This window comes from Encephalitozoon cuniculi, chromosome IV (assembly GCF_000091225.2).
Source record: "Encephalitozoon cuniculi GB-M1 chromosome IV, complete sequence".
NCBI lineage: Eukaryota > Fungi > Microsporidia > Unikaryonidae > Encephalitozoon > Encephalitozoon cuniculi.
This window is the reverse complement of record NC_003231.1, coordinates 115,024-134,684: the sequence shown is the minus strand read 5'-3', so window position 1 is coordinate 134,684 and position 19,661 is coordinate 115,024. Positions and strand designations below refer to the sequence as shown.

General features: G+C 49.8%; 14 protein-coding genes across 14 annotated transcripts, besides 1 other annotated feature; 6 read left to right on the top strand and 8 right to left on the bottom strand.

Moving 5' to 3' along the window:
• Positions 1 to 60: 60 nt before the first annotated feature.
• On the bottom strand, positions 61 to 474 carry ECU04_1010 (uncharacterized protein; the record flags this gene model as incomplete). Its single annotated transcript, NM_001041134.1, has 1 exon — positions 61 to 474. One exon carries the CDS (start codon positions 472 to 474, stop codon positions 61 to 63), a length of 414 nt encoding a protein of 137 aa, NP_584784.1.
• Positions 475 to 531: 57 nt separating this feature from the next.
• ECU04_1005 (uncharacterized protein) lies at positions 532 to 705 on the bottom strand (the record flags this gene model as incomplete). Its single annotated transcript, NM_001415595.1, has 1 exon — positions 532 to 705. One exon carries the CDS (start codon positions 703 to 705, stop codon positions 532 to 534), a length of 174 nt encoding a protein of 57 aa, NP_001402486.1.
• Positions 706 to 778: 73 nt separating this feature from the next.
• On the bottom strand, positions 779 to 5,818 carry ECU04_1000 (myosin heavy chain; the record flags this gene model as incomplete). The annotated part of the gene is made up of 1 exon (NM_001041133.2): positions 779 to 5,818. One exon carries the CDS (start codon positions 5,816 to 5,818, stop codon positions 779 to 781), a length of 5,040 nt encoding a protein of 1,679 aa, NP_584783.2.
• Positions 5,819 to 5,890: 72 nt separating this feature from the next.
• ECU04_0990 (uncharacterized protein) lies at positions 5,891 to 6,574 on the top strand (the record flags this gene model as incomplete). Its single annotated transcript, NM_001041132.1, has 1 exon — positions 5,891 to 6,574. The coding sequence occupies one exon, from the start codon at positions 5,891 to 5,893 to the stop codon at positions 6,572 to 6,574; it is 684 nt and encodes a 227-aa protein (NP_584782.1).
• A 107-nt stretch (positions 6,575 to 6,681) lies between these two features.
• On the bottom strand, positions 6,682 to 8,082 carry ECU04_0980 (RNA-binding signal recognition particle subunit SRP54; the record flags this gene model as incomplete). The annotated part of the gene is made up of 1 exon (NM_001041131.1): positions 6,682 to 8,082. One exon carries the CDS (start codon positions 8,080 to 8,082, stop codon positions 6,682 to 6,684), a length of 1,401 nt encoding a protein of 466 aa, NP_584781.1.
• Positions 8,083 to 8,187: 105 nt separating this feature from the next.
• ECU04_0970 (uncharacterized protein) lies at positions 8,188 to 8,553 on the bottom strand (the record flags this gene model as incomplete). The annotated part of the gene is made up of 1 exon (NM_001041130.1): positions 8,188 to 8,553. One exon carries the CDS (start codon positions 8,551 to 8,553, stop codon positions 8,188 to 8,190), a length of 366 nt encoding a protein of 121 aa, NP_584780.1.
• Positions 8,554 to 8,781: 228 nt separating this feature from the next.
• Positions 8,782 to 9,084, top strand: ECU04_0960 (uncharacterized protein; the record flags this gene model as incomplete). Its single annotated transcript, NM_001041129.1, has 1 exon — positions 8,782 to 9,084. One exon carries the CDS (start codon positions 8,782 to 8,784, stop codon positions 9,082 to 9,084), a length of 303 nt encoding a protein of 100 aa, NP_584779.1.
• Positions 9,085 to 9,106: 22 nt separating this feature from the next.
• Positions 9,107 to 9,418, top strand: ECU04_0950 (transcription initiation factor TFIID subunit TAF13; the record flags this gene model as incomplete). Its single annotated transcript, NM_001041128.1, has 1 exon — positions 9,107 to 9,418. One exon carries the CDS (start codon positions 9,107 to 9,109, stop codon positions 9,416 to 9,418), a length of 312 nt encoding a protein of 103 aa, NP_584778.1.
• Positions 9,419 to 9,511: 93 nt separating this feature from the next.
• Positions 9,512 to 10,015, top strand: ECU04_0940 (endoplasmic reticulum translocation complex subunit Sec66; the record flags this gene model as incomplete). Its single annotated transcript, NM_001041127.1, has 1 exon — positions 9,512 to 10,015. The coding sequence occupies one exon, from the start codon at positions 9,512 to 9,514 to the stop codon at positions 10,013 to 10,015; it is 504 nt and encodes a 167-aa protein (NP_584777.1).
• A 73-nt stretch (positions 10,016 to 10,088) lies between these two features.
• Positions 10,089 to 13,577, bottom strand: ECU04_0930 (uncharacterized protein; the record flags this gene model as incomplete). The annotated part of the gene is made up of 1 exon (NM_001041126.1): positions 10,089 to 13,577. One exon carries the CDS (start codon positions 13,575 to 13,577, stop codon positions 10,089 to 10,091), a length of 3,489 nt encoding a protein of 1,162 aa, NP_584776.1.
• Positions 13,578 to 13,634: 57 nt separating this feature from the next.
• Positions 13,635 to 13,961, top strand: ECU04_0925 (uncharacterized protein; the record flags this gene model as incomplete). The annotated part of the gene is made up of 1 exon (NM_001415592.1): positions 13,635 to 13,961. The coding sequence occupies one exon, from the start codon at positions 13,635 to 13,637 to the stop codon at positions 13,959 to 13,961; it is 327 nt and encodes a 108-aa protein (NP_001402485.1).
• Positions 13,962 to 14,005: 44 nt separating this feature from the next.
• On the bottom strand, positions 14,006 to 14,914 carry ECU04_0920 (uncharacterized protein; the record flags this gene model as incomplete). The annotated part of the gene is made up of 1 exon (NM_001041125.2): positions 14,006 to 14,914. One exon carries the CDS (start codon positions 14,912 to 14,914, stop codon positions 14,006 to 14,008), a length of 909 nt encoding a protein of 302 aa, NP_584775.2.
• An 87-nt stretch (positions 14,915 to 15,001) lies between these two features.
• Positions 15,002 to 15,083, top strand: a tRNA (tRNA-Leu).
• A 56-nt stretch (positions 15,084 to 15,139) lies between these two features.
• On the top strand, positions 15,140 to 17,941 carry ECU04_0910 (uncharacterized protein; the record flags this gene model as incomplete). Its single annotated transcript, NM_001041124.1, has 1 exon — positions 15,140 to 17,941. One exon carries the CDS (start codon positions 15,140 to 15,142, stop codon positions 17,939 to 17,941), a length of 2,802 nt encoding a protein of 933 aa, NP_584774.1.
• Positions 17,942 to 17,983: 42 nt separating this feature from the next.
• ECU04_0900 (uncharacterized protein) lies at positions 17,984 to 19,657 on the bottom strand (the record flags this gene model as incomplete). The annotated part of the gene is made up of 1 exon (NM_001041123.1): positions 17,984 to 19,657. One exon carries the CDS (start codon positions 19,655 to 19,657, stop codon positions 17,984 to 17,986), a length of 1,674 nt encoding a protein of 557 aa, NP_584773.1.
• Positions 19,658 to 19,661: the final 4 nt, after the last annotated feature.

Below are 19,661 nucleotides of genomic sequence, written 5' to 3'. Positions count from 1 at the left end.
GGTCCTTGCCTAAAAATTTTCTTGTAGTCAGAAAGGCAGGGAATTCGACCGAGACCTGCACTAATCCTCGTCATCCGGAAAAATGACAATCTCCTCCTCCTGAGCCTTGACATACGGGAGAAATGCAGTCTTGTCGCAGGCCCTCCCGTCTTCTTCCTCCCTAATCTCATCCAGGTCGATGGGAACTCCATCTGAGCCGCGGATTACTGCATAGTACTTGACCACCCTCCTGCTCTTGTTGATGTACTGGACATTGCCAAGTACCTCCACAACCTCATTGAAGTAGTACTTCATTTGTCTAATCTCCTCGTCGCTAAAACACTCCTTATGAATGCTGTATATCCCCCCAGCTGTCAGAACCCTCTTTATCGTCCCCATCGACACCTCCTCCACCTCCACAACCTCCGAAGACCGGAAGAGCCTTCGAGATATTACCACCGAGGGAACCTCAAAGGTGTCAATTACCAGCACCATCGCCTGGGGCAAGAAAAAACTGTCTACATAAACAGAGCCTAGACTCAAAAAGAACGTTTATTTCCTTGAAGTCGCTGCATTCCATAACTTTCCCGCCTCTTCCAGACGAGCCAGCGTTGCCGGGTGCAGCCCCAGGAACTCAGAAAACTTCGGCATCTTGGGCTTTTTAATTCCGCCCCGATGGTCCTTTCTGTTCTGGTTATGGTTGGTGTGATTCTTCCTCTTTGCCATGAGATAAGGGCATAAATTTTTCACGGCATTAACCAGAGCAGCAGGCAGGACGAAGGCCTTGGCCGCCGCAAAGTCACACCTTTTTCTTCCGTGCTCCTCCAAGAGTCCTGAAAAACCTCACCATCTCTCTCTCCTCCTCAAGCTCTCTACTCAGGTGGCCCACGGCCAGCGATTGGCACCCTAGCTTCTTCTTCATCTCCAACATCTTACTCCTGCCAGCATCAATCTCTCCCCGGAGCTTTTCCACTTCTTCTCGGAGCTTCTTGTTAATGGCCATCAGAGACTGCCTTTCGTCGTTTGCTCTTGCCAGCTCATGCTCGACAGTCATCCTCTTGCGGTCCAGCACTTGGCACTTCTCCTTGTCGCTGACATGCACAACCACTGGATTCCTTTCCCCGCTGAGTGACCCCAGAACTTCGTCCTTGAATCTTGTGCATCGCTTCAAAGTCGAAATCTCAGATTCATACATCGAAATCATGTCCTGCCTGTGCACCTCGCTCTCTCGGAAGGCACACAGCTCCCCCTCAAGCTGTTCAATCCTCAGCAAGCCCTTCATCTTTTCGTCTAGGAGGCCCTGGTGCTCTTCCTCCAGCTCCCCAAGCTTCTTTGACAGCTGCTCACATAACTCCTCCATCGCCTTGAGCTTTCTCCTCTCTCCATCAAGAACAGACTGCGCACACTCCTCAATCCGTGCCTTGTACCTCTCATCAAGCTTCCTTATCCCTGCAATGCTACCATTCAGGCCGCTCTCAAGCTTTTCCACACACCTTCTCCTTTCTTCGTCAGACCTGCGAAGGTTCTCAATCTCCTCATCAACCCTGCACACCAGGCCCTCAAACCTCTTGTCGTACTCACTGCATCTCTCGCTGTATCCTTTAATCTCCTCCTCCTTCTCAGACACCGTCCTTTCAAGAGAGCTACACTTTGTACTTAAAAGTGAAAAGTCGTTCATCACGCCATTGTACTGCTTCATTAGCCCGTGCACCTTCCTGCTCATCTCCTCCTCAATCTCCTTTCTCTCCTCAACCTCCCTACCTAGCCTCACAATCCGGCCATTCAGCTCCTCAATCACCTGCTCCTTGCTCATCACCTGCTCCTTGCATTCCTTGAGATCCCTTTTGTACCCGTCAAGGACATTCAGGTACATACCGTTAAACCCCTCAATAGCCATGTCAATTTCATTTCCAAGGTCTTCAACCTCCTTCCTGACACCGGCAATCGCTTTGCACAGCCCCGTCTCTTTCTCATGCCCCCGAATCACCTCCTCCTTGCTTCTTCTCTCCATCTCAACCATCTCCCTCAGCATCTCAACCTCACTGCTCAGTATCACATTCCTGTTCTCATGCTCAGACGCCTGATACTCAATCTCCTTTCTCTTCTTCCTTTCCTCCTCAAGCATCCCACAGAACCGCTCCGTAGCAGAGATGCTCTCCTCACTGGCCTCCCCCATGCACTTCGCCTCCATCAGATCCACACTTAGTCTCTGATTCTCCATCTCCAGCCTCTGGATCTCCATCTGAAGATTCTTCTTGATGCTGTTGAATCCTGCCTCCCTGTCAAAAATCTCGTCAAGTTTCGACTGCTGCAGAACATGGATCTCCCTGTACATCTCATCCTTCTCGCTCATGAGCTGCCTGTTCGCCATTTCCTCGCGCCGCAGCTTTTCATTGAGACTCTTAACCCTCCTTTCAAGGCCTCGCGTCTTTTCCAGCAGAGACTCTTGTGTCGAATCTCGGAACTGCCTTTCCTTCTGCAGCTGCCCCTCAACAGCCTCATACTCTCCCCGAAGCTCTTGAAATGCCTTCTCAAGCTTGCTTCCCCTGTTCCTCTCAAACTCAAGGTCGTCCAGGAGCTTCTTCTGCATCCTCCCAAGCTCTTCTCGTTCCTTGCTTATCTTTCGTATCTCGTTGTGGAGCCTATCGTTCTCCACCTGCATATCCTCAACCTCGTCCTTCAGCTTCTTCTGCAGAGCCTCATAGTCCTCTCGTAGCTCTGCATACTCATCCTTCCATCTCTTCATATTCAAGCACCTCGTCCTGAGCTCATCAATCGTTGACTCGTTCTCCTTCAGCATCCTGTTTCTTTCCTCGCCTTCCCTCTCCATCCTCTTCATACCTTCGAGGATCCTCTCAACCTCTGCATCCTTCTCTTTGACTTTCTCCTTCAATGCCTGAACCTCGCTATCTCTCTCCCGCAACATCTTCTCCACCATCGCATCCTTCTCACTCAGCTTGCTCACCACTTCCTCCCGAAGAGAGCATATCTCTTTTTCCTGCTGCGAAAGAGCTCCCTTCTGCTCCGACACTTCTCTTCTTAGCCTCAAAATCTCAGAGTCCTTCTCCTCCAGTTGTATAGCCACTTCATTCACCCGTGTCTCCCACATCTTCCTCTCCTCATGCCCGTCAAAAACCTCCTTCCGGGCTTTCTCAAGCTCCTGTGCAGTCTCATCGCTCTTGTATCTCAGAGCCATCAGAAGCTCGTCCTTTTCCATAGAAAACCTCTTTTCATCCTCGACACTCTTCTCCAGCAACTCCCTCTTCAGACTCATCGCCTTCAGCATATCCTCAACCTCTTCTCTCCTGCTCTTCTCCGCATCAAGCATTCGCGCGTACTCTTGGATCATTGCTTCCTTCTCCTTCATCTCCCCATCCCTCTTCCTAACATCCAACAGTGGCTTGATCTTCAGGTATAGCCTCCACCAATTCCACCTCTGTAGGTCACAGCATATCCTGCCATTCCGCTGAATAACAAGAATCCCTTGCATCCTTCTTTGCGCCTGGTTGTACTTCCTGAATGCAAGCCTTCTTCTAATAAGCGCCTGGATCTCTTTCACCACCTCAGAAACCTTGACATCCCTCATGTCCTCGATATCTGCAAGAACTCCCTGCCTGAAAAACACCTTTGTCCGCCCGAGTCTGTACTGGCTTGTACTAATCCCAATCTCAGATAAGATCTTCCCCCCAATCTCCTTGTAAAGCTCCATGCACACCCCCTCGTCCCAGGACTCGTCAACAAGGATCTTTTCCTTCATCATTATCCTGTACCTCTGGACAAACTCCCGATGCCCCATCCGCGATGGAAACCCCTGCCTGCTGATCCTTATTCCCTCGAGAACCCCATTGCACTTCAGCTGCCCAAGAACTATTCCGTTGTCCAGGTGCTCCCCACTCTTCTCCAGGTTCGGGATTATGCACCGTACAAAGTGAGGATTTGTTCTACGGAGCTCAGACATCAGCGATGCAAGCTGTTCCTTGTGCTTCTGCGAGACAGTTCGGAAAAACCCTTTCTTGACCGCCTCCTCGTTTAGGCTTAGCCTTGAAACCAGCTCGCTCCCAGATGCCCGGATCAACGACGTCAGCGCCTCAGAGTGCGAGTCCTTGTTCTTCGACAGCCAGTCGTCAACCGTGTACTCCACATCCCCTGCATAGTGGTTCAAAACAAAAGCATCCCGGATCTTATCAACCTCAAACTTCTCATCCCGGATGTTCTTCATCAGCTTTCCGAGAAACGTCTTCTCCGTCGCCATCGGCATCACACACTCCTCATCCAGGTAGCTCAGAATCCCAATCGGATTGCTCTTCTCTATCAGGTCAATCGTCGGCTGCAGATCAAGCCCAAAGTCAATGAAGTCCCACTCAATGTTCTCTTGTCTGTACACCTCCTGCTCAAGAATAAACATGTGGTGGTTGAAAAATTGTTGCAGCTTCTCGTTCGTGTAGTTTATGCAAAGCTGCTCAAACGAATTCTTCTCAAAGATCTCAAACCCTGCTATGTCAAGGACCCCAATAAAGTTGCCTTTGTGCGGGGAGTCGAGCGACATGTTGATTCGGTCTATCACCCCCTCAAACATCTTGTCGTAGAGAATCCTGGACAGCCCATCAACAATCTTAAGAGCCTGCTCCCTGCTCCTGCTGTGCGCAACATACTCGTTCCCGGCCTTAATCACAGGGTGGATGAGCCGCTTGATAAACTCTGCAAGAGGAATGCTGAGAAGCTTGCAGGCCTTCTCCGCAACGTCGAGATTGGCTATTTCTGCAGCCCCGTCCTTCTCCCTAAACTCAATATTTCCGAGATGGAGAATCGCAGACACAATCTTGAAATATCCAATCTGCTCTTCTTCTCCAATCCCCAAGACCCTCATGGACTCCCGGAGGCTCCTAAACTCCTTTGCATCGTCGACATCCGGAATCTTGAATCGCGAATCCTTAAGGAACCTGTAGTCCTTTGGCTCTCCATCCAGAAACAGCTGCTTCTTAAGCATCTGATCGTCACATCCAAGGAGCTGGTAGAAGATGTGGTAGTTCCTCTCGTTCCTGTTCTGGCTCGTCACTCTAGATTTTTCCAGAAGATACTTCTCGATATGTGCTCCGCATATATTGCCTCCGTTGAACTTGATCTTGATAAACTTCCCAAACCTGCTGGAGTTGTCGTTCTTCACCGTCTGTGCATTTCCAAACGCCTCCAGAATCGGGTTTGCATCTATTATCTGCCGATCAATGCTGACCTCCATTCCCTTGCAGCCTCCCACCATAGCAAGAAACTCAACCACTCTTTTTGTGTTCTCTGTCTTCCCTGCCCCAGACTCTCCTGTAATCAGAATCGACTGGTTCTCCCTGTTTGAAAGCATTAGTCTGTATGCCTCGTTCGCAACTGCAAAGATGTGCGGCTCCAGTTCATACTTCTTGCTCAGAGTGTACTTCCTAGCATCCTTCTCCCCGTATATCCGAAGGTCCTTGTACGGGTTGATTGCAAGGAGAAACAGCCCCGAATAGGTATATATGCGCCCGTTCTGGTACCTTCTCCTCAGGTTGTGGAGAACCCCCGGCTCGTTGAGATAGCTCAGCTCGGCAAGGTCGTCAACCATGTCGAACTTCGGCGGGTTCATTCTGAACACCTCACAGCTCTTGTGCCTTACAATAACTCCCCTGCAGTCGATCTCAAGAACATCTCCCTCCTCCTTCACAACGAACCCGCACACGTAGGCCTCCTTAGAGCTTGGAGCCCATACCCATTTCTTCTCCATAAATCTTCTTTGGATCTCGTCGCTGACACTTACCTCTCCACCAGGTCTGGAGCTCCCACTGCCTATGTCTTTGTTTGTTGTTCCTTCCATTTTTAACACCCCCGGCAGAGTTGAGAAATAAGGTTTCCCCAATATTTTTGACCTCACAGACATCCCAGAGAAATGACTGCTGAAGAGCCCAGCGACGAGATAATCGAAGAAAGCTCAATCAGCGTTTCTTCGCAGCTGAGGAGCGAAGGCCTTTCATTTCCTACAGCCAACTCTCCAGACTTAGGAAGCGACGAAGCCCAGAAAGAAGGACCTCAAAAGCCCCGCCTCCCAAGCAGACTGTGGGTAAAGAGGGATGTTGAGTATGATCTGGACCCGTCACATGCTGACAGGATTCTTGATAGATTTGCTTTCCATGTAAACACATTGAGGGAGGGGGGAGTCTATGAGAGAGACATCAATGAAGATGCATTTTACTACAAATATAAGCCTGTTTCCGTCTGCGACATCGAGACGATCAGAAGCTCCCCCCTGCTTCAGGATCGAATCAGCTGCAGGAGGCTGCGGAACATTTCCATCCAGCTGGTTGACTACTGCATGAGGATCAACAGAGATCGGGAAGCTCTCATTGACCTTGGAATGGATGCCTCAACGCTTCCAGACGATGTTCAGGCCCTCATCAGAAGCAGCATTCTTAGGAAAAAGAGGATCCTGAGCCTCATTCACAAGGTCAGAAATTGTATAGGAGAAATAGTACTTATGGGGGAGAAGTGCTGTAACTATGTTGAGAAGTCGAACACCATAGCATTCAAAGGAATATCATCTTTTGATGACCACACTACGGAGGGTAGTGACTGACCGGGACCGGAACCATGAAAACCGAGTGTCCTGAGGCGTAGAGAAAAGTTTAATCCAAGGCTTCCTGTTTGAGGGCGGCATAATTAAAAAGATACTTCTTGACGTGATCAAAACATTGAGCCCATGCGGTCAAGAAGATCCTTTGGCAGTATATTCCTTGCCTGCTCCTTCAGCTTGGCCTTCTGGGCCAGACTCATCGAGGATGGATTTCCCATCATGCCTTCGATCCCGGGGATGGAGCTGATCTTTTGCATCACCGCGTGCGCCTTCTTGAACTGCGTAAGGATCTCGACAACGCCCTGGACAGACGTCCCGCTTCCTCGGGCGACCCTCATGATCCTACTTGGCTCTTTTTCAAACACTTGTCCCGTGGAGTCTAATTCTCCTCGGCTCAGAGAGTCAAACACATATATAAGCTTTTTAAAGGTGTCTTCGTCGGGCAGTGAGAGCCCCGAGAACCCCGGTATCATCTCAAGCAGCTTGGAAATCGGCCCAAGGCTTAGGATCTTCTGGAACTGGTCGTAGAAATCCCCAAGCGTAAACCTTCCCTGCCTCAGCTTCTTGACAACCTCCTTCTCGTCAATTCCGAGGCTCCCTACCTTTTCCATCAGCCCCTCGACATCCCCCATCCCAAGCATCCGCGATACAAATCTCCTTGCATCGAATGCCTCCAGGTCGTCCATCCCCTCCCCGGTCCCTACAAACTCGATGGGGCATTTTGTTGCCGCCACAGAGCTTATTGCGCCCCCGGCCTTGGTGGTTCCGTCGATCTTGGTCAGGATTATCGATCCAACATCCACAGCCCTTTTGAATCCCATCGCCTGGTCCTCCGCAGACTGTCCTATCCCTGCATCCATCACAAACACAATGCTGCTCGGGCTGATCTCTCGAATGATATCCTTCATCTCGGTAAACAGCTCGGTCTCCTGGGTGTGTCTTCCACTGGTGTCGACAAGAATAAGCTCAAACCTCTCCTTTCTAAATCTCTCCACCCCTGCAGACGCCACCTTCACGGGATCTGCCTCAGAGCTGCCGAAGAATGGAACCTTGATCTTCAGAGCATTCTGCCTGACTTGGTCAAATGCCCCCGCTCTGAACGTGTCTGCACACACTATCCCGACCTTATATCCTTTCTTCTTGTAGAAGTTCGCATACTTGCATATGCTGGTTGTCTTTCCAGACCCCTGGAGCCCCACAAACACAACAACACTTGTTCTCCCCTTTTCGATCTTGTAGCTCTCAGTCCTCGGGTCTAGCAGATCAACCAGCCTTTCGTAGACAGCATTCTGGACCATCCGAGCCTTGTTGAACCCAGGCGCCATCTTGCCCGGGTCAAGCTTTGCCCTCAACTCGTCTCTTAGGTCACTTACATATCTGGGATTCACATTCGAAAGAATCAGAGAGTTGCATATCTCCCTTATTGCCGTCTCAATGTGCTGGTCGGTGGCCGGCGAGCTCAGGAGGTTCGACAGGGTGTTTGTTATTGATCTTCCAAGCTCTGTGATCATTCCTGTTGTTTGAGGGCAGGGCTGACGACGATTTATTGCTGCCCCGGTGCGGCGCCAGAGCTAAGGAAGGGAAGGTTTCCGCACCAAGGAATCTCCTCCTCTACACTAGTATCTACGGTATTGGAACTCCTCGGCAAATAGGGCGCTTCTAGAGCCTAGGCTTCTATGTCCAGCCCTTCTCCCATCCCTGTGCACTTCTACCGCCTCCTCGTAGAATGACTTTTCCCGTGCACGTCTGTTCTGGAACCAGATCTTGACGTTCTTCATCGGAATCTTTGTCTTCAGGAACAAGTTATACTTTTCTATCCGATCTGGATACGGATTCATTCGGAAGCTGTGCTCCAAGAGCATGCTCTGCCAGTCGTGAAGCTGTATCCTGCTTCTCTTCGGCTTTCTCCTGGGCTCGTAGCTCCTTTCAATGTCCTTCTCAGAGTCAACAAGCTTGTATTCCATCTTCCTTCCGTTCGTCATCCCGGGCCCGTGCCGAAGCGGCTTTAACTAAGAAGCAACCAGTTGATTCCATAGCTTTCTTCCTTTACTCCGTTCCGCTCCTATTCATATCTCCACACTCCGTCATCTTCACCCTTTAATCCAAGGAGGTACTCCTCCCGGTACCAAGAGACACCCAAGAAGTCATGGAGCAGTGCAGCCTTCGGGCAACCTTGGCGCTGTAATTTATTTCGGGCAAATCCTCCCTCAATGATTCGACTTCCTGGAGACGGAGCAGACGTGCTGATGTACTGCGACCGGCCGGTTGTAGACACGGTGTTTCCGGAAATAGGATGTAGGTGCAGGGCCAGGGTTGTCAGAACGACGTTTACACAGGTGATCGTGCAGATATTCGAGGTGGAGGAAAGGCAGACTGCAATCGAGTACAGAGGTGTCTTCAGGCCTGCAGACTTCGATCCAAACGAGCACCTATGCGACAAGTTTGGAAAGGGCGATGTCGTTGAGTGTACCGTTGTGTCGTATGGAGATAGCGGGGTGTTTGTGAATCTTTGAGGTGGGAGCCGGTGGCCCCTGCATGAGGGAAGCCCGGAGAGTAAACTTCATGAAGGACATAAAGGTGATGATGTATGGGTATGGAGATGTTGTGGCACCCAGGTACGATACGGCAGAGGCTCTCCACGGATATGTCCTGGACTACATGAGCATCCTGCTAACCAATACACACAACATGGCACAGGTGAAGGGAAAAACCAAGACTGAGGATCTTTTGTACTATCTGAAGAGAGACAGGAAAAAGTACTCTAGAGTCCGGCATCTGTTGATAACAAACGAGGAGATCAAGCTGGCCAAAAAGGCCTTTGAACCCAAAGATTACGAGAAGGAGTGATCCCCATAAGATTAAACCGCCTCCATATGATGGCTCTGGATCCTGCTCTTTGTTTTTGGTGTCAACAAATTGTACTCTTTGAACCCCATTGAAATGATTCTTTTGTTGGCAATGATCCTGTCTACTGTGATTCTGATGTTTACCTTTATCAAGAGGATTAACAGGAAGAAGGCGCCTGGAGACGAAAGCCCAAACCTGGAGCTTGAGGTGTACTTTCTCCAGAAGTCTGAGGGCGCATCATCCTCTACACTTCTGAAGCAGCTTGTTAAGGCAGCAGCTTGTTTCAAGGAGAGGGTGATGAAGCTGGAGAAGGACATGGAGGTTCTTGGCACCCTTTATGAAGACAGGATGATAAGCGAGGAGCACTGGGAAAGGGTAAACGAGGAGAGCAAGAACTGCGAGGTGGAGAGGATATGCATTGAGTCTGAGGCAAACATTATCAAGCCTGGGTATGGAGAGGAGATTTTCAAGGATGCCTCCAGGGTCAGCACCATAGGCCCCAGGAAGGGAAAGGGCCCTGGGGACGGTACCTTGTATCAAAAGAAGAAGGAGGTTCTTGAGCTCGAGCTGCTGAGGAAGCTGGGGGTTGGCGGGTGATGCCGGATGTCCTCCCTCCAAGTCTTCAAATAAAGAGTAAATGATGTGATAAACATAGGCAACGCTTTAATCGTCAGTCATTCAACCTATAGGTGAGCACTTTGCTGACGCCTTCATGGGGATCCCTATACACGCCGACCAGTCCGTCACTGTGCTGGAACAGGGCTGGCTTCAGGGTAATGAGGATAAATTGAGCATTGGATGAAACTATAAAGGACACAATCCTCGATGCATTGATCTTGTCCAGAGCAGAGTCCACCTCATCAAACATATAGAAGGGTGCAGGTTTGTATGCATGGAACGAAAAGAGCAGAGACAGAACAGCCATCGTCTTCTCTCCGCCAGAGAGCAGTCTGACCTCCCGAAACCTCTTGTTCGGAGGCATCAAATGGAACCTAATGCCTTCTTTGAACGGCTCCGATGTATTCTCAAGAACCAGGTATGCATTTCCTTCTGCGGTCTCCGTCATCGTGAGAGACTTGTATATCCTTGATATCTCCTTGTTGACCTTTTCAAAGCATTCCATAAACATGTGGGCTCTTCTCTTCTTCACCTCATTGAACTCGTTCTTGGCTGCAATCGCAATCGCCTTCCGCCTTTCATACTCTGCATTGATTTCCATGTACCTGGCCAGATCCCCGCCTCTTTCAGCCTTTGCTAGCGGCACCCGGCTGTTTATCTTTTGGTTGATCTCCTCAAGCTCTCTTTTCAGATCTTCGATACTTCCTTCTAACCCAGAAAAGTCTATCTCGTCCACAGAAACGCCGCTCGCAGGTCTTCTGCAGCCTATGCAGGGAACCTCGATCTCCTCAAGTGCTGCAAAGCTCAAGAGATCCTTTATCTCCTCTTCAAGACGCTCCCTACTGGATGTCCCAGAAACTATCCCCTGGTCCAGCTTGTTTTTCTGTTCAACAAGCCTCCTAAACTCTTCATTGACCTCCTTAAATTCATCCCGGGCCTTCTCAAAAGTTTCAAGGCTCCTTTTTTTTCTCTCCTCAAGAGAGGCAAGATCCTTGCACATGGCATCCACATCTCCCAAACCCCCGTCAGGCTCCTTGTTCAGATCCTCGGCCTCTCTTCTCAGCCTCTCCACCTCTTCATCCAGGTCCTCTATCTCTTGTCTCAGTACCTCGATCCTAAGCTCCGCCTTTGCCTTTACACCCTCGTATTCCATAGTCCTCAATGCAAACACCTCATTCTCCCTCGCTTCCTTATACTCTCCATAGCTCCTAAAGTAGTCGTTTGGAAATATCCCACGGAACACAGAAGACTCTGCCTTCCTGATCCTCTCTTCCAGTTCCTTCATCCGACCCTCAGACACCCCTATATCTCTCAGGACGCATTCCAAAGACTCCTCTGCCTCTTTCACCAGCCCGCCATTCTCTGTCCGCTGGAGTTCCAGTTCCTCGATGCAAGAGTCCAGCTCCCTTAATGCCTCCATTTCTAGCGCCTTACTTCTTCTCCACATCTCTATTCTTTCTCTGCATATCTCGACATGCGAAACCTCACCCTTGGCATCCTGGATCTTCCTTAGCTCCTCCAGAACCCGAATCCTTCTTCCCATAAGCTCGTCCAGCTCATCCTCCTGGAATTTGTTCCGTCCAACTCCTCCCCCGCTCATCAGAGATCCTCCCCCGTGGATATAAGTTCCGTCCAGGGCGCACACACTCGCCTTGATCTCCCTCCCATAGCAAATGTCCCTAGCTATCTCAACACTGTCTGCTATCAGCTTCTCCCTGAACAGAAATGACACTACCTTCCTGTACTTTCCGTCATATGTGATTGCATCCACAGCCCGCCTTACAGCCCCACCATACTCCTCAATCTCCCAAGAAGCATTTCCAGCGCCTCTTCCCTCAGACCCGTCTCGAATGCTTTCAATAGGAAGGAAGGTCATCTTGCATAGCCTCTTCTCCTTAATAAAGTTAATGCAGGACATCGCAGTCCTCTCCGTATCAACAATAACCGACTGGTCGTGGCTTCCCAGAAGAACAGACAGAGCAATCTCATATCTGTCCTGAGTGGCTTTGACCAGGTCGACGACTCTTCCATAAACCCCCGGAAACATCCCCTTGAGAGTCTCAACAGCCCCCTGGATCATAGAGCGTCTACTGTCGATCTTTCTTCTTCCCTTGGTCCGCAGTATCTCTCCAAGGATCCACGAAAGCTCCTCGTTTCTCCGTTTCTCTTCGGAAACAAGCTCTCTGTACCTCCTTTCGTGAAGAGATATTCTTCCACACAACTCGCTCTCAGACCTCTCAAGCGCATCTATCTTCACAAGCACATTCATCCTGGCCTTCCTCTTCTCTTCAACCATCTGCCGCAGCTCAGAGCCCTTCTCCTCAAGCTTCTCCATCCTTTCTCTGCAATCATCCAGAAGCATTTTCTTCGAAAACATCTCCAGATCCAAACCGCTTAGATCCTCCAAGTCCTCCCCGCACGCCTGAAGAAACTCCCTCTCCTTCTCTTCAATCACATCCTTCTTCTCTTCAATTCCCTGAAGACGCCGACGTCTCCTCTCCTCTTCTTTGCACATTTCTTCATATCCGCCGTCAACAGCCTCAACCTCTTTTCTTCTCCTCTCAATCTCTTGCCTCTTAGCATCTGCCGCATCTTTCTTGCCTCTAATCTCCATCTCAATCTCCACAGCCCGAGCCCTTCTCTTGTCCCTTTCCTGCTCGACCTCGTACTTCCGCGCCCTTCTCTCAGCCAGCATCTCCCTCTGTCGAGACAGATGAGCATCAACCTCAAAATACTCTCTTCTCATCTCGCTTATCTTCCCTCTGTACACCTCAACCTCTCTCTCCTTGTCATCCATAAACTCCTGCATTCTTCGGCTCTCCGCCTCTAGCCTCGACACCTCGTCGTCCGCATCCTTCCTCCTGGCCTTCCGAATCTGAATCTCATGGAGAACCATCTCTTCCTGAATCCGGTGCTTCCGTTCAATAAGCTTCCGGAACACATCCTCCTGCGCTCTGGCCTCCTCAGCCTCCTTCATCCTGCTCATCACTTCCTTTTTCTCCTCAAACAGCGAGGCACACTCGCTCACAGCCCTCGCCTGCACCCTCTGCTTCTCCTCATAGACGTCCTTCAGCTTCACACTTCCGCTCATCTCCTCAAACAGCCTCGAAAGCTCCATAGGCATCATCCCTCCTATCACACCGACATCTCCTTGGAACACCAAGAAGTTTCGAGCATCAACCAGCAGGTTCATCCCCTCAACAACTTCCTTAAATCTCTCGTAGCTGGCATTCTCAGAGTCGACAAAGTAAGAGCTGCGGCCTTCCCAGTTGACATGCCTCTGGAAGCTCCTCCTCTCTCCACAGCCCTCAATGTAGAGCGTCACACTGCAGTGGTTGCACTTGCTGTTGATCAGGCTTCGGGCACTACTGCCTCGAAGGTATCTACTCCCAACCCCAAGGCAGAACATCACTGCATCCATGACATTGCTCTTTCCAGACCCATTTGGCCCGACAATGCAGGTAAACCGGTCAAACGGCCCTATCACGTGCACTCCAAGATACGATTTGAAATTCTCAACTTCAATCCTTTCAAGCCCCATGCAGAGCCCGGCAATATTTTTTTTAACCCAAAAGGTACTTCCACCGGTTCCCTTCGAATGCTGTCTGCAGTCGCCAGAATGGCTGTTGTGGGCTGTGCCATCTACAAGCTTTACAGGAAAGCCGAGAAGGCCATGAAGAATGACGAGGAGTATCTTATGAAAATAACGGGCCACGCCAAGGAGCTGGGAGAGAAGATGATCAACGAGGCCAAGAAGCACGCCAGAGACAAGGAGTATGAGCTGTCTGCAGAGTATTTCTACTACGCCTATGGGCTCCTGGACTCGGGCTGGGACTACATCATGGCCCAGGTCGATTCCCAGGAGGTGCACAGGCTTTTGCATGCCAAGAAATGTCAAGACGCCAGAAGTCTGTCTTCACAATAATACACCTTTGCAAACGATTTAATCCAGGTCGGATACTCCGAGAGTCATATATTCACGGAAACACAATAAATTATGATGCCCACAACAATCAATGCAGCAAGCAGCCCAGATCCAAGGGTTATGTCAACAGAGATCTCAACAACCTCGTTGCTCTCCTCATCACTCAAATTGTTTTGGTTGCTCGCTTCTGTCTTTGAAGTTCTCCGAGCCTCGTCTTCAGCAACCCATGATGGTTTTTCAACCTCTTTTATCTCCGTTGCAATGTGCAGCAGTCTTACCAGTGTAATCACGACATACCTGTTCTTTGCCTCCTCCAGATAATAAGCAGGTGCCCATGGGTCGTTTTGCATCTCCGTCTGAATAATCTGAACAATATAGGCTTCGTTGTCGAAAACCCATCTGGGCACAAAGCACAGCTTCCCATTCAGAAGCGTGAGAAGTTCGCTGCAGTAGAAAAGCCTATTCTTCAAATCCTTCAGCCATTCGCGCTTCAAGGAGCTTTCATTCAACCAGCTGGACCTGCAGAAGTCTATAACCTCACATATGTTGTTCCAGTTCTTCATATTGCTTGCCATGTCCGTTATCTTGAAATAGTCCTTGAGGTGCTTATCAAGTGTTGCGCATACTCTCAACTCAAACCTGATGTATCTCTGGAAGTACGAGAAGTTGCTGCGGGTGATTGTTTTCCAGGACTCCACAAGAGACAAGAGCTTTCTGATCTCGTTCTTTGCAAGAAGAGAACTTTTCTTCAGCTCTTCAACTGCATTGCTCCAGTGGCCGCTTTGGTAGCACCGAGCAACGTCGTTTGTTATAATGACCGGAACATCTGAATGTCTCCCCATCATCTGCAGGTGTTTTGCTAGAATGTCCAGGAGATGGAATACCATCATAATGGCAGTATTCCCATACTCTGGGATCTCCTTCATCGCATTGCATAACTCGATATCGTTCATTTCGAAGGGTCCACTTTGCATTTTATTTCAGTTTGGTAAATCTACGGCATTCCACCTGGTTGTACTATGGCACGGAGGGACGCCCGAGGGACTTTGGCCGAGTGGTCTAAGGCGCTCGATTCAAGACTGAGTACGGTAACGTTCGGGGGTTCGAATCCCCCAGGTCCCATTTTGTCCCGCCACACAGAGGTCCTCTAATACTTTTATTAGCCTTTCACCCTACAAATGATCGATGACAAATACTTCGATGTCTTTAACGACAAGTCGACACTGCAAGCCATTGCCGTTCCGGAGAGGCTCGAGCGAAGAACAACAGTAACAGACAGGATCGATAGGAACGGGACCCGCCACGAGGCAGTTGTTCCCGTCGGAGCTGCATACACGCTTCTGCCAAAGCAATTCTGCAAGCCAGCTGCAAAGAACTATTTGTTTGAGCTCGACGACTTCCAGAAGATTTCTGTGTGCAGCCTCGAGAGAGATGAAAGCGTCCTTGTGAGCGCCCACACAAGCTCTGGAAAGACTGTTGTTGCAGAGTATGCCATTGCAATGTCGCTGAGGAGCAACCAGAGGGTTGTGTACACGTCTCCCATCAAGGCCCTGTCCAACCAGAAGTACAGAGAGCTTCTTTCCGAGTTCAGCGACGTGGGGCTGATGACAGGGGATGTCACCATCAACCCCACGGCATCCTGCCTCGTGATGACCACGGAGATTCTCCGGAACATGCTCTATAGAGGGGGCGAGGTCGTGCGTGAAATCCACTGGATCATCTTTGACGAGATCCACTACATGAGGGACAAGGAAAGAGGGGTTGTGTGGGAGGAGACGATCATACTGCTCCCAAAGCATGTTAGGATGGTGTTTCTCAGTGCAACAATTCCAAATGCACTGGAGTTTGCAGAATGGATATCCCACATCCAGAGCCAGGTTGTCCATGTTGTGTACACCGAGAAGAGGGTGACGCCGCTAGTCCACTACTTCCGTAGCAACAAGCTGTACAAGATCAAGGATGCGAAGTTCCACAAATCGAACTTTCTGTCTGCAATGCGATCTATCCGGAAGAGGAATGTTGGGCCTCGGGAGGTGGGAGAGGCGATTGGGGATGCATCTCTTCCTGTTGTTGTCTTTTCGTTCAAAAGAAAGGATTGTGAAAGATTTGCAATGAAGCTTGACGGGAGATACCTGACAGACGAGGAGGCAAGGACGGTGCAGACAATCTTCACCAATGCGATTATGTCTCTTAGGAAGGAGGACAGGGAGATTCCGATTATCCAGAACATCCTTCCTCTTCTTATGAGGGGGATTGGAATCCATCACTCTGGGCTTCTGCCCATCATCAAGGAGGTTGTTGAGATACTGTTTCAGGAGGGGCTGCTCAAGGTTTTGTTTGCAACAGAGACGTTTTCCATTGGGCTGAACATGCCTGCAAAGTCTGTTGTGTTTACTGCACTGAAGAAGTTTGATGGAGAGGCCATGAGGCTGGTGAGCTCTGGAGAGTACATCCAGATGAGCGGCAGGGCGGGACGGAGGGGGATAGACAGCATGGGGATTGTCATAAGCATAATCTCCGAGCCCATCACCTACAAGGAGGCCAGCAGGCTTTTCTCTGCATCCTCCGACAATCTTGTGAGTGCATTCCGGCTAACATACAACATGCTGTTGAATCTGATGAGGGTTGAGGGCCTTGATCCTTTGTACCTGATCAGCAGAAGCTTCCACCACTTCCAGTCGTACAAGAAGGCCCTTGCGGAGGAGGAGACCTTGCACTTGATGTACCGTCGACTAGAGGACATCGAGCCCAACGAGACTGCATGTCTGTATCGGAAGAGAGAGGAAAAGAAGGTTGAAAGGGGTAAGAGGCTAGTGGAGGCGTTTGGCAAGTACCTGAAGAAGGGGAGGGTGGTTGATCTGTTCATACCGAGGAATGGGCCGTCAATCACAATCCGGAACGCAATAGTCAGTAAGGCTAGGGAGAAGGTCCAGTGCATGGTTGGGACCGAGGAGGGTGTGTACATGTGTAGCTTTCCCCTGCACTACATCGACTGTGTATATGACATCAGGGTGAAGCTTGATGTTCGGGTGTTTACGAAGAGCTTTGAGAAGATTGCAGTTAGGGATGAGCTTGATGAGGAGATAGAAGAGATAGAGGGGAAGATACTGTCGATGGATCCGGAGTGGAGCTTCGACTTCTGTGTACTGTGTGGAAAGTCCTCTGTGGGATGCCTGGTTTCGTGCAGTAGGGAGCTTATTGACTCTGAAGCAGTTATAGTCCAGATGCCCGAAAATACAAAGAGGTATGGAGAGAGTCTTGAGGCCGCCAGATATCCGTCTACAGAAATGAAGAGCAATATGGATGGGGCAAGGGCGTTCTTTGTGAACGAGACACTGAGGCAAAGATATCTGGAGAAGCTTCTGGAGCTGAACAGTCTCAAGGAAATCTACCACATGAGGGAGTGCAAGAAGATGATTGAGGTTCTAAAGAAACTTGAGTACTGCGACGACACAACTGTGCTTATCAAGGGGAGAATGGCATGCGAGATTTCGTCTGGCGATGAGCTAGTGCTAACAGAGATGATATTCAACGGGGACTTTGCAGGGATTCCAGTGGAGCATTTCGTTCCCTTGCTTTCATGCATTGTGTTTGAGGAGTGGGACTCGGACAGCTTTGTTCTGAGCGATGAGAACAAGCTCTACTATAGGCTGCTATCCGACTCTGTGGAGAAGGTGTGCAAGGTCTTGAAGTCGTGCGGGATCGAGATAGACCCTGCAGCATACCTCAAGAGATTCTCCTACGAGCTGATGGATGTTGTCAGGATGTGGGTCTGTGGATGCACATTTATCAGCATCTGCAGCAAAACAAGCATCTTCGAGGGCAGCATCATCAGGACATTTAAGCGGCTCGAGGAGCTACTCAGGCAGCTAAGTAGTGCAGCCAGAGTCATAGGAAACACTGAACTGGAGAATATGTTTGCTCTGGGGATAGTGAAGATCAAAAGAGACATAGTCTTTGCCAACTCTCTCTACATCTAAATTTAAAACGTTAGAATCCTAAGTCTTTTTATTGGTCCATGGTCAGGTCCTGGCCATATAGATCGAAAGGAGCTTCTCGACATCTATCTCAAAGAATGATGCTGCATACGGAACTCTGAACGTCTTGCATATCTCCGGGTTGCATACGCCTATCGATCCGATGGCAGCATCTTCTACAATCACCAGGGCACTTTGGTTCTTAAGATACCTAGCGGAGTCGTTGTGGGTGCTGTATGAATGGCGCACTCCACATTTCTTCAGAAGAAGAGACAGAGAGCCCTGGACTTCCTCAAGACATGGAGTGTGTCCGCAGTACATGGCTGCCAGTCTCCTTGAATTTGATGCCCCACACTCATTCTCCTTGTCTAAAAGGACGACATCTGAGACTTCAAACAGCCTGAATGGGATTTTCATGTGCAGGTTCGAGGCCACTGTCTTCATTAGCCCTGGAATGAGAGAGGTTCTGCAAACCTCGTAGCTAGCCGACTTCGGGTTCATAAGCACAACTGCTTGGTCTCCGTCAATCACATTCTCCTCACGGGACAGGAGTGTGAGTGTTAAGGCTTCGTCAAAGCCCATAATGGAGAGTTCAGTCCGGAGCTTGTCCGAAAACTTGTTTAGAGGAATCTCAGACCCGGCTGTGAAGAACGATGGCAGCTCTCTCCTGAAGTTGTTGAATCCGTGTGCAATAGCAATGTCCTCAATAAGGTCGCACTTGTGAAGAACGTCCGACCTGATGTCATGCACCCTAACCCTGAGAGTGCTTTCATCAATCGTGTCGACGCTATGCATCATTCTCTCCATGTATGACTTTGCTGCTGACAACGACAGATCCAGCCCAAGGCTCCTGTTAATTTCCCCCAGCCCCATCACATACGAGCGATTATGCATGACCGGCGTTCTGGTCCTCTCGTTTCCATTCCGAATCTCAACACTCTCTATCTTCCTTCCTCGAAAACACCCTAGGAGCAACTTCAGCGCCGTATTAACCCTGTGGAAATCGGTTCCTGTCATTTCAACAAACACATTCTTGGTCCCAGGGCTTATTTTAGTTGCATCAGAGTTTATTATCGGCGGCAAGGACATAATCGTTCCCATAGAGTCTTCAAAGAGGGGATACTTCTCGTTCTTCTCAATAAGCCTCATGTACCTTCCGATCTTGCTTCCAGGCGGAAAGCGAGAACCTAGCTCCTTTCCATTCACCTCTCTTTCTGCATTCAAGGGCTTGAATCCGATTCGCTCGGGCGTCTCGCTTTTGTAGAAGACAGGCCCCTTAATCTTGTCGAGATCATGGGTCCCCATCGAGACCAATGCCCTGTTCCTTCCAATCGTCAGGTGAAGCTTATCTTGGTAGTCAATGAAGCTTTTATAGGCTCCTTCAGACAGAAGATCCACGCCCTTGATAACTGCGCATGCTATGCACGGTCTTTCCTCCCCTCCAGTCTTGTAGACAACAACCTCCCCCTCCTCAACATCTATATCCTCGTATGTCTCCATCGAGAGAAACGCCCTCAGTGCATAGCAGAGCCCCTCGGCACAGAGGAGATCGTATCGGTTGGCAGGGATCTCTATTCTGTACATGGTTTTCCCTTCCTCCTCCACTACATCGTCAAGCTCCAGTCCAAAGTCAAACAGAATCTTTTCAAAGCGACGATCCCCAAGGTCCATGCCAAGTAGGTCTTGTATCCTCTTTTTCTCTGCCACCAGCGTCGGCATAGGG